We start from the raw sequence: 12,348 nt of genomic DNA, 5'->3' as shown, positions 1-12,348 counted from the left end.
TTAAGTATCACCCGCCGCGCCGTGGCAATAGATTGGCTCTCAAGAGCATATTAGCCACGTCATTTATGAAGCACGATTAGCAGTCATATAAAGCAGGAGATAGCAGAGCACATAAGGGAAAAGCCATGTTGCATAACAGAACGTACACCATGCCAACTCGCTACACTCATTAATCTCACTTAGTCTCCTGCTTTAAAATAAAAATAAAAAAACACAGACAGCTAAAAAAACAAGCTCAGAGATCAACTCAGAGTTCATTTGCGTCACTGTTACAACACTCAAGCATGTAAACACCCACACATATACGGGAAAGCAGTGCACAGTGTAACACTTTTTGACCTTCTCTGTTTGTGTAACTCCACATAGGGTTTAGAATATATATATTTTTTTATCCACAATAATTTCACACTTGTCTAGTACAAATATGTGTCTTTGTTTCATAATTACAGTGTATACCTTTTTCTTCATTTACCCTCAAAAGTGGAAGTGAAATGTGAAAACATGCCCCATTGGTTACATACATTGTAACATCTGAGGGGCATGTTGTAACATGTAATGCAGTGTAACAACGTGCCCTATTTGCGTAACTGGAATTTAAAACTGGTTAGTGTCTTCTGCTTGAAGCATTAAAAAACTAAACTGATAAATAACAGATTGGAGATTAAAGTAATAGCAGAGTTGTCTCATTTTAAATGAATAATGAAAACTGAAATAAAATAAAAAATTACTTAAGCCAGTAATTTGAGTAATTTTACTATGGTAAAATAAATGTTCAGCGATAACTTCAAAAGATATTTGAATTCTTGCACTCTTTTTCTCTATATAATGTTGATATTGTAGCAGTAAATACTGTAAATTTGGTTATGGTAGCATGTGTGGAACCACGTGTGTTACAACTGTTTTTATACAGTCTACGGTCACAACTAACCCCACGTTACTTTTTGATACATTATCATTATACATATACATATATATCAGAGAAAGAAAGAAACTAGAGAAAATGTCACTATATATATATATATATATATATATATATATATATATATATATATATATATATATATATTAAAGGTGTGAATAAATATAGATTTAAACTCAAAGAGACAGGATAGTCTGCGCATGCTCTGGTGTTTTATTCCCAGAATAAGGCGAGATGAACATCACGGAGTGGTAAACACTCCTGCAGTGTGCGTTTCATTCATTCTCGACGCCAGAGGGCGCTCTCGCGCAGAAAGTCATTACAGGAAATTCCTAATATGGACAAAAGCATCCAGCTATTGCTGTATGAAAACAGTTGTTCCCTTTCATAGGTTCACTTCGATGCTGCGATGACGTCATCGCCTTGGAAACACCTATGGTGTGGCAAATGTCTGAAGCCCTTATTCCATCACGCCAATTTATTGGCCAATTGCGCTTAGCACCGCCCATACGTACGTATGCTATATATGCATGCTGAGCACCATTTCATCAGATTTAATTCCTCTACCTTCAGGAAGCGAATCATCTGTTGCCCATCGGAAAGAGATTCTTGTGTTCTAAGCCATCTATTTATATAGTGCAGTTTACTCCTCTAAGGCGGACACAATGAGTTTTCCGGTATGTATGGATCACGTTACACGGACTCACAAGGAAACAGGTAGGAAGACTGCTTTGCGGCCTTTATCTATTGTTGTATCCGTGATATCTGTGTTTTAAAATAAGTAAGTTGCACTCTGGGCTCGCTCTCTTTCTGAGAAAGGAGAGATGTTCGTTCAACCCCCGCTGTTCTAGTTCTGCGGTTGCGGAGGCGCCGCACGAGCTTTATGCTTGGGGTGACGGCGAACAGTGAGAGAACAGAATTAATCCCCCTTTTCTCTCGCTCTATTCCCCGGATCGCGCGCGCTCAGCAGAAGAGCGCCTCGTGAGTCAGGTGGTTAGTCATATCTGTTTCCTGCTCCGGAAGCTCGTAATCGATTCTCTCGGCTGCGGATTGGATGACGCATACTCTACAGCAGCCCCTGGCTCATGAGCTCGCAGGCAACACTGGACTGGAGCTGCAGAGTGAGCAGGGGTTTCTTGTCTCTATTCCTGCACTGCATGAATGCATGTACATTGATTGGCATTTATGCTTCCAACTCTAGTTACATGTGACCCGTTTTTATCATGGATTCCACAGCTGACATTGCAGTGCGCATTGGTGTTTGGCGCTTCATGCTACCAAACACTAGACTGTCCAGCTAGTAATAATTCTTCAGCTCCACTGCTGTTTGAGCTGGAACAAATAGTAGACTCTGTGCTACAAGCTGGATCTATGGAGATTTGCAACACACATTGTCATGCAACATGGTTTTTGGCACTTCAGGCTACCAAAACTATTTGCATAACTGGTCATAAATGTGTATAAATGTGGGAAACCTATAAGTTTGTTGCCTTTATCAGTTTTTCCGCCGCATGTTGCGTTTCAGACTGATTTTACCGTTCTCCGCACTTTAGCTTGAAGATGGAGAGGATAGCCCTAAAGCCATTAGTGCAGGGCCTATGTTGACATCCAGGTCCCCACTCTGTGGTTGGTGCTGGCATGCCTGATTTATTATCCATTCCTGCTTCAGAGGTTTTTCCCGCAACTCAGGTGTCTCGGGGCCTCATAAGGGAGGATCAGGCTGTCATATGGTTACACCATCCAGCTTATTGGGTTGATTGGATTTGCGTCCTAACCTTGTGCTTGGAGTAAGCAATGTCAAGAACACAGATGCTCATCCTGTCTTTATCTGAACCAGAGATTGGTTTGTGACCATCAGTCTAAGGATGCGTACTTCTGCATCCAAATCGTCAGGAGACACAGGAAGTTCCTCAGGCTTGCTTTTTGAATGAAGTTTGCCAATACTTTATTCCATTGAACTGGTCTTTAACGCCAGTTGAGTGGCTGTCACATTAGGGTCAAGGACTGACAACATGGCTGTGGTCTCATACATTGGTCAGAGAGGATTACACTCTCACCCCCTGTCAGGTTGGTGAGATGTGTTCTTCTTTGGACGCAGACCAGGTTCCTGTCGATCAGAGCAGTTCATGTCCCGGGTCACCTGACCTCAGGAGTGGACTTACTCTTGCACCCTCAGTTGTGTGAGTCTCATATGGCAAGGTTCGGCTGAGCGGAAGTGGATTGTTTGCTTCGAGCATGCGCATTGCCCGCTCTGGTTTCCTTGTCCCCTCCGTCGCCTCTGGGTGGGGACGCTCTAGCCAAGAATGGCCCAGGACCAGTCTTCTGTCTTCCAGTCGACCGGTTTGCTTCCAAACGATTCTGTTCAGAGTAAGATTGGTCTGAGTGAACATCTCCATTACCCTTAAGGACCTGCAACAGGTTTATGTGGCTGCCATATCTGCTGAGCGTTACCCATAGAGGTGTTTGAGAAGGAGGTCACCTCCATTATGCAGGGACGAGATGGCTTAGGCCTTTCCACCCAGCACAGATTCATTTTGGGACTTATTTCGATTGGAAGGTCTGGCAGGCCATCCATTTGAGCCGTTTAAGTTTGTCAGATAACTTTGAAGTCATCTATTCTCAATTAGAGGAATAGGATCTGCAGGCTCTGTCAGCTCCTCTTGTATGGATTTTTCCCCAAGGTCGGTTAAGTCTTACTGCTTCCTAGGCCTAGTATATCCTAAGGCTGCTTCAACATTGTTCGTTTCAGCAAGTGGTTGGAGGCTTTATCCCTTGCTATGCGGGGGCAGATAGCACTATATCTTTAGCATATGAGGCGCGTGGTGTGACTTCGCCTCCTAAGGTGCGTGCTCGTTTTACAAGAGCAATGGCTTCTTTTCAGGCTCTCTTTTAAGAGCTTTGTATGAGATGTCTGTGCTGTGGCAGGTTAGTCCTCTCCTAGCACTTTCATCAAGTTCTACTTATCTGGATGTGAGGATGGCTCTTGGCTCCCGGGTCTCTTCCGCTTGAGCAGATTCTTTCCTTGGTCCTCCAGCTATCTTAGGTACGTCAGGCATTATGGTATATCGTGCCCAAGGCGATGACGTCATCGCAGCATCGAAGTGAACCTATGAAAGGGAACATCTCGGTTACGTATGTAACCTTGGTTGCCTGAGTAGGGAACGAGATGCTGCGATGCTTGGCCGTTCCGTACCTTCGATAGCGCTTCCTTCGTCATAGTGTAAATCTGATGAAATGGCGCTCAGCACGCATACATAGCATACTTACGTATGGGCGGTGCTAAGCGCTATTGGCCAATAAATTGGCGTGATGGTATAAGGGCTTCAGACATTCGTCACACCATAGGTGTTCCCAAGGCGATGACGCCATCGCAGCATCTCGTTCCTTACTCAGGGAACCAAAGTTACATACGTAACCGAGATGTTTTCACAGGAAAAAAAACAGAAACTTTTGGAAACGCGAAGACATTAATATATGATTACGACTATATGGTTTTTCAAGTCATCTCCAGCAGGTGATAAATAAAGTATATGAACAATGCAGTGCTCACTGACATAACATTTATTACAGTATATAAAATATACTGCCGTATGTAATAAACAGTGTTTGTAGTATATAAACAAATCATTATAATTTGTTATCGTCCAGCAGTTATAGATTTCTAAGCCAATTAAAAGCAATTCTAAAAGAAAAATTAAAGTTGCCTATACTACCAGTCAGAAGTTTTTGAACAGTAATCTTGTTAATGTTTTATAAAGAAGTCTCTTCTGTTCGCCAAGCCTGCATTTATTTGATCCAAAGTACAGCAAGACAGTACGATTTTGAAATATTTTTACTAGCCTATTTAAAATAGCTGTTTCTGTTTGAATATGTTTCAAAATGTAATTTATTGAACATCCTGGAGCATCCTTTATTCTTTTTTTATATTTCATAGAAGTATCGGATCGGGACTCGGTATCGGTAGATACTCAAAATCAAATGACTCTGACTCGGACTCGAGGGCAAAAAAACCTGATCGGGGCATCCCTACCATTTACCCACCTTCATGTTCAAATCTCTATCATTATTTTATTTTATTGTATATTTTATTTATATTTTAGCAGAAGATATTCTGAGAAATGTCTTGATGTGTATTCCTATACAATGAAAGTCTGTTTGGTTACCAACATTCTTCAGAATATCTTATTTTGTGTTTTTCAGAAGAGAGTCATACAGGTTTTGACATGAGGGTGAGTAAATGATAACACTGTCTCTTTAAATAGATATATAAAATGTACTTTTATTAAAATCAAAGGAACAAAGGCATAATTTTTGCTGCTGCTGCTATTATTATTAATAATAATAATAATTAATAATAATTATAAAAATATATTTTTGTTTGTTTCTAAGTAAAGCTGAAATAAATAAAGTCTGCTAAATTTACTACAAATATTGCAAAGTATTGTTAATATAAAAAACATAGAAATTTAACTGAAGTATAGCGTCATTCCAACAGCCTATGGTTGACAACTTCAGTCATCCTATTTCCAGTTGGTCAGACAAGGATCCGCTGAAAAAAGTGGATAACATTGTGATTTAATTATGTTCTGCTGACATCAGAGAGTTATGTGTCTGCCCAAATAACCCATTTATTCACTCTCTCTCTCTTCTTCTGCCTTTAAAGAATCCCCAGGAAAAAAAAGAAAAGAAAGAAAGGTTAATAACAACCCTTCCTGTGTCATATTCGACACGACCAGCCATTGGACTAATTATATTCATTATGGCCGCATGGATGTCTACTTATCCTTCTTAATGACAGACCACATGAAAAAGCCCTCTAAACACATATCTATTATTTAATCAAACTGTTCCCATTTGGTACAGGCAAAATGGAATGAGCAGGCATTATTTTTGGCCTGAATGAATCCTCTGTGAACACGCCAAAGGCCGAGAGAAGAGAAAGCAGGCCTTTAATTTGTAGCTTTTGATTTGAATCGCCATTCAGATGACAGAAAGGTACAGTTTATTCTGACAATCAGAGCTGCTGAGGAGGAATAGATATTATTAAGGATTAGAGATGAGCTTTCCAGTGAGGATGAGACAAGCCATTTCCTTTTGTTCTCTTCTCTTTTCTCTTTGTGTGTCAAACTCTGCCGTAGACCACAAAAAAAGAGATATATACAGTAGCTGTCGTGTTGACGGTTTGGGTACTTCCTCTCCAAAGCCAAGCAGGGGCCACATGCAGTGTCACTGTTCATTTTTAATCAAAGCCACACTCAGATAAAATAGGAATGAATAAATAACTGAAAATCATTGTATTTACTACTACGTGCAACCTGCAGTTTATTCTACAGGAACAGAGCCACTCAAAATTGAAACTTCCCAGGAACACAAAAGGTGATCTTTCAAGTGAGCATCCCACTCTTTTCCTTGTAACGTTAGTAAATCAGGAAAGGGGCCGTCTAGTTTTCTGAAGATATGCGATAGCATATTTTAAGAAACTGAGAGAAATGTAATAGCTTTTCAGTGAAAATCCCGACATCCATTCATGAATGAATCGAATCAGATCTTTTCAAGGGAATTGGTTGATCCTAGGGCTGTGAATCTTTGGGTAGACAGCGATTCGATTCGCGATTCATAGGTTTTCCATTCGATTTAAGAACGATTTTTGCTAATTTAGAATGGTTCAATTCGATTTGATTCACAATAATCAAATAAATTTGATTCTGCTTTGTTTAAGTGCATTCACAGGATTATTTAAATGCTTCCCCTAAATTCTTTAAATGCTTAGTCGGGGCAAATTACACAGCAGCCTTTATGGTTAGAGAATCATAGGCTAGAAAATAAAAATAAATAAATAAAAAAGATTTAAAAAAAAAAAAAAAAAAGATAGAAAACACACACACACAAACACACACACACAAAACCTTTTGTCCATTTTTAGATGCTAGTTTAATGAAGCTATGGCATGACATGGCATATGTAAAAATGTATGTAAGCCAAGACTTTAAAAAAGAGTTTAAAAGTATTATGCATAAGCTAACATTTTGTCACACCAGGGGTGTAGCCATCATTTCAGAAGTGACAGAAATGTCAAATACAATCATTTTATGTATGTAACCTATGTATTATTATATGTCTATGGTTGGTGTAACCTGCAGTACCACGACAAAAGCCAAAGCAACATAATATCTGTTTTAACTGAAAGCACTGCTCCTCTCAGCCTCACTCTGAACAAAGCAGACACAGAGAAAGAGGTATGTGTGTGCTGGGAAATCAAGATCTCGTGCTCGTGCGGCAGTAGCAGTGAGACATAGAGACTCGCTAAGGTTTGTCCATGAAGTTGCTAGATTTGTCACTAGTCGCTTTTTTTGAAAAAAAAAAAAAAGTCACTAAGTTGGCAATACTGTATTAAAGTTTACATAAAGGGTTCTTGCAGACCAATCACAGCGATTGCTGTGTGCGTAGAATTGACACGCTGCTGTAGGCTACATTTTAAGGCTAATTTATATTTCTGCGTCGAACGAACCTACAGCGCAGCCTACGCATAGACGCACATCCTAAGTCACAAATAGCTAGCTTCCATTCACTGTAATTGCATAGATTTTGAATTTCTTAAAAATTTCTCCTTTTCTGTTTCACAGAAGCCAGAAAAGTCATACAGGTTTGAGGGAACCTTTTCCATAAAATAAAACACAGTGTGAAAAGCTGCTGTGAACATGTTTCATCTTCCAGATGTGTTACTTTTTTAACTTCCTCTGTTTTTTTAATCACACTTCGTAAGTCTAGAAGTGCTGTTGTAATGATTAAGACTGCACATATCTCTATTATCTCGCCCGAGAGAAAATCTCACCAGAACATTCTGTAAATGGCTCATGCCAAGATGAGTGATGTGATTGTTACTCAGTATCAGCGTTCTCAAACCAGTCTTCTGAAAGCTCAAAGCATCACAAATCTCCTCAAAACCTGTGAAACAAAGAGAGATGACTACACAAGAGCTGAAACAAATTGTGCATTTTAACCACAAAAAACCCTTTTCAACCATGCTATTGGAAGCGCCACAATACGTCCTCAAACAATACAGGCATACCTGAGTCAGACATGGTATTGTTGCCCAGGTCCAAGGTTTTAAGAGTGCTGTTGTATTTGAGGAGGTCGCCAAGTTGAAGGGAGTCCTGGTAGGTGTTGAGGTTGTTTTCAGAGAGGTAAAGCTCCTGCAAAGTGACATTCCTTTTCAGAGCACCAACTAGGGCAAGAATTGAGAAAAATCTTCAATAAGCTTGGCGCTTTGTCCTTGTCCGAATGTGTGCAACAACAAAATATGTCAAGTAAGACAATCTGCAAAAAAAAAAAAAAAAAAAATGCCCACAGCAGTTCTTCCAAATGACAACAAAGGCTCACCGAAAGCTTTAAGGTAGGACTATCTCCATTATCATTTTTATTTACATCGCTGTGATTATCACGGTCATCATTTTAATCATCAACATCATTACATGTCCCTTTTAGGGCCAGAGAAGCTTTCATGGGCTTTTTGTCTGTGGCCTCACAGAGCTGTCTCTCCAAATCAATGCTGCAGATTTGATCAGACCCTTTCGGTTGCATGCGGAATGCCAACATTGTCATCATACACAGTAGGAACCAAATAGGGGGATCGTTGAATTGATCGGAGGGACTCCACTGTGCGAGTCAGCGAGTCCCGCAATCAGGGCCCCACCGATCGATAGCAATGATCAGAAGCTGGGCGTCCCGCTGGGAAGAATGAGGGGGGCGGCCTAGTGGCCCCAAAATATCAAATGGATCCACATGCTGCTTAAAGACACAGAGCTATTAAGACATAGGATGTGCCACTCCACTCCTCAGTCTCATTTAAGGTCATTTTACTTGGGCTCTGTTAATGGCCTATGTCTACAACATTTCATTCGCTCTCTTTCTTTTACCATTCATTTCTCAGGCTCCCATTTCCATTCAGATATTAGCATGATGATTCAGCAGAGGAAATAAACTCTTTCTATGCATAGAATACCCTGATGAAAAAAAAGTGCAGTATGATAAGCTTAGTGTATAGAACACTGTATCCTGCAGTGCAATGCAATTGACCAGTGTGATGAATGAATTGAAAGTTATATGAGCCACATCTTTTTAAATTTCAATTTGAGACATTTTTTACACAAATTTAGATTAAAATGTAAAACAAATTGATTATGAAATGATCTGTGCTTATCTAAAAATATAATAGAATGCATTCAATTAAAAACTGTAACATGTAATAAAACTATTAATGAAATATACAAGAAGTATACACATTTTAATGCATTTTAATATTGTATTATTTTTAACTACACATTGTCACATTGGGATCACTAAGCCAGATACAGGATTCTATAGGTTTTACATGTTTTAATAATACATGTCCTAATGACAATGTTATGCACAGGTTTGAAGGGCCGGCACATCTTTATAAAAGCACTGGCTGTAGTCATGTGTCCTTTTTAGTAGGCTAGCACTACAATGCCATGGGAGAGACTCCATCTCACAGTGAGCTGGCCGAAGATTCCTGAATGGATCGGTGCAGCAATGTGTAAAGTGACAGGAAGAAGATTACGACATCTAATCCAAGCCCAGTCTAGCTGTTAGGGTCACTGGGCCAAAATCTGCCACTCCTCCCCTTGTCCTGCTTCATCTGTTCCTGCTGGCCAGGGCCACTCATGGAGAACGCTCATTTTAAACACATGCTATCTGTACTTTGGAACTGACATATTGCAGTATTCACACGAGAGCAACTTGTAGACCGATATTAGCACTTTCTGCATTGTTAAAAAAAAATCTTTGTGAACATTAGGTGTGATTTTTCAAGATAACGCATCCTTTGGGACGGTATGTTGTGCTGTCATGATATCATTAAAGGATTCAAAACTCCGCCTGGAGTAAATGTACTTATGCAGCGGGAAAGTGCACTTGCTAGACCAACACCATGCCAAATGTCAAAAAAAAACAAAAAAAAACTTTCACCATCCTTATGATGAGTCTATATTGGCACAGATGCACTTTGCTGCGTTTTTCATTATATAGTTTGTTTCTTCATCAGAACAGATCTGGATAAATTTAGCATTACATCACCTGCTCACCAATGAATCCTCTGCAGAGTCCAAACATCTGATAAAAACAGCACAACAATCCACAAGTAATAAACACCACTCCAGTCAATCAATTAGCATCTTGTGAACAGCTATATGTGTTTGTAAGAAACCAGTCCATCAAGACTTTGCAAGTCAAAAATCCATAATATCGCTTTCTCCAGTCATCTGGTCTGAATCAGGAGAGAAATATGCACAGATCAATTAACTTTTACAAGTGAAAGACAGTTCCACTATGAAAATATATTATACATAAAAGGACAACAGTGTATGGAATTTTTTAATGAAGAAAGTATTATGAATTATGCACTCATATTTTGGTAAAAATAATACAGCTTTTCACTTCACAAGACATTTGGCTAATTGAAGGACTGGAGTCGTGTGGATTACGTGTGGATTATTGTGACATTTTTTATCCGTCGTTTGTCTGAATGTCACAATTCTTATTCTGACAGCACCCATTCACTGAATTTTTCACTGAATGTTTCTTTAATACAGTTGACCCCATTTCCCACAATGCACCTGTTAGCATCATTTGCATTTCACAGCACAGGGTCATATTCTCAGGCCGCTAGCACCCAAACTTTCTTCCATTCTTAGATCGCATGCACTTCAAGTGGATGGTGTGTGCTGGGCATACCAAGTGTGAAGAGAGGTTTGCGCTCAGGCAAGTGTTTTCAAGGTGTAGCACTGTCAGCCTGCTGGTGAGAAGGGCTTTTGACAAGGCCTGTGCGGCGTAGTCCACCATAGGCATGTTGCAAGCATCCAGCCTCCACAGGCATCCACTCTGAAGAGACCAGACAGCAAACCCTCAGAGAGAGAGAGAAACAGACTCACAGGCCTGGTTTTGCCCTCACTGCGGACTGGCCTCTCTGTCTCACACTCTCTTATCAAAAACCCACCCTGTCTACAGAAGCAGAAACGTCAAAACTGGAAAACAATTCTGACGGGAGGTTCCCAAAGATCTGCAGGCCATTCCGGAGTTTCATCCTTTAGTCCACCACTTCAAAAATGTCCAGATTTTTTTCTTCTCTCCCTTTCTTGGGAGATTTTGATTGATCTCATATAATACCGCCTGAGAGCATGCCTTTGGTTTTTACCATTGAAGTCCTCATCACCATGAGGTGATGCCGTCTTTCATCTAGAGCTGTTGCTAAATGAACACATATTGTCAGGAGTTTTACGAGGACTATAATGATGTCCATTAAAATCAAAGTGTGAATGTGGCTTTATTCAGCAGTGCGGACATTTTCATCTTTGATGCATGGTAATTCATTGCTTCCAATTCAATCTGAATACCACTGTGAGGTATCGGTTCACACTTAATGATGCATGAGGCATGTTATAGAACTTAAAAATGAAGGAAGCTGTTTGCATTTTTAGTCGAATTAGTTTACTTTTAAGATAAAATGTCATTGCCAAGACAGTGTGCAGTAATTTAAAGAATATAAGATTTTTTTAAGCTGTACCACCTTAAAATGCATCAAAGATATCAATTGTTTGATACCATATTTACATGGCTTAAAATGTTTAGTTTTTGTTAATGAATACTGTGAATCACAAAGTGACCCTCCAAATCCATTTACATGTACAGCATTCTTTACTTGATTAAAATAATCATCTCTACAATATTATAGGCCTAGCTGAAATATTTATTTCACAACTCATTGGGCAGTATGATTTCATGTGCAGTGTGAAAAAATATTCAAATCTTACCTGTCGAAGGAGGTGTGACAGTGACAGCCAACCTGAGAATCCCGAATCCCATGCCTGAGTTCGAGGACACATCGAGGTGTGTAGCTGACTCGAGGTACAAAAACATATCTAGCAAAGATGATGCTCCCTTTTGAGAGATAATAAATCAGTACAAGTCAACAGAACCCTGAAATAAAATAAATAAATAAATAAATGAATAAAAATCGTACAGAGTGTTAGGAGCAGACACGTGCATGAAGGCTTTTTTCTATTTACTGTTTATTTGCGAATGCAGCAGTTGCGTGTAGGAACAAATCTTTGCTATGGAATCAACGCGACCATGGGCTGCAAACGTTCCAATTTAGCCTGTATAAGAGTTTAGTGTGAAAAAAAAAAAAGAAAACAAATAATTTAGTGTGTTTAAGGGGTGCTTGACGTTTTTTTTCTAGGCTTGGTTGTGTTTATGGGGGCGTAGTTTAACGTATCCACGCTTCTTAAAAAAAAAAAAAATTACCTTTATTCCACACCGATCCATCCCTTTTCTAACCAAGCCCCTCCCTCAGAAATACGCGATGGGCTGAGATTGGTCCGCTGGCTCAGTGTGTTGTTGTGATTCGTTAA

At 39.7% G+C, this 12,348-nt stretch overlaps 1 protein-coding gene across 1 annotated transcript in view; it reads right to left on the bottom strand.

The window, feature by feature from the left end:
- Positions 1–12,078, bottom strand: part of si:dkey-288a3.2 (protein phosphatase 1 regulatory subunit 37) — a 32,177-nt gene extending 20,099 nt beyond the window's left edge. Inside the window, exons 1-4 of the mRNA XM_059521158.1 lie at positions 10,935–12,078; positions 10,673–10,819; positions 7,989–8,112; positions 7,752–7,864 (exon numbers count right to left, since the gene is read on the bottom strand). Coding sequence (XP_059377141.1) covers positions 7,752–7,864; positions 7,989–8,112; positions 10,673–10,819; positions 10,935–11,021 — 471 coding nt within the window. The 5' untranslated portion in view covers positions 11,022–12,078. The remainder of the gene's footprint in view (positions 1–7,751; positions 7,865–7,988; positions 8,113–10,672; positions 10,820–10,934) is intronic.
- Between the last annotated feature and the right edge of the window lie 270 nt (positions 12,079–12,348).

This window comes from Carassius carassius, chromosome 32, assembly GCF_963082965.1.
Source record: "Carassius carassius chromosome 32, fCarCar2.1, whole genome shotgun sequence".
In the NCBI taxonomy this organism is placed as follows: domain Eukaryota; kingdom Metazoa; phylum Chordata; class Actinopteri; order Cypriniformes; family Cyprinidae; genus Carassius; species Carassius carassius.
This window is presented reverse-complemented; position numbering and strand designations above follow the sequence as displayed.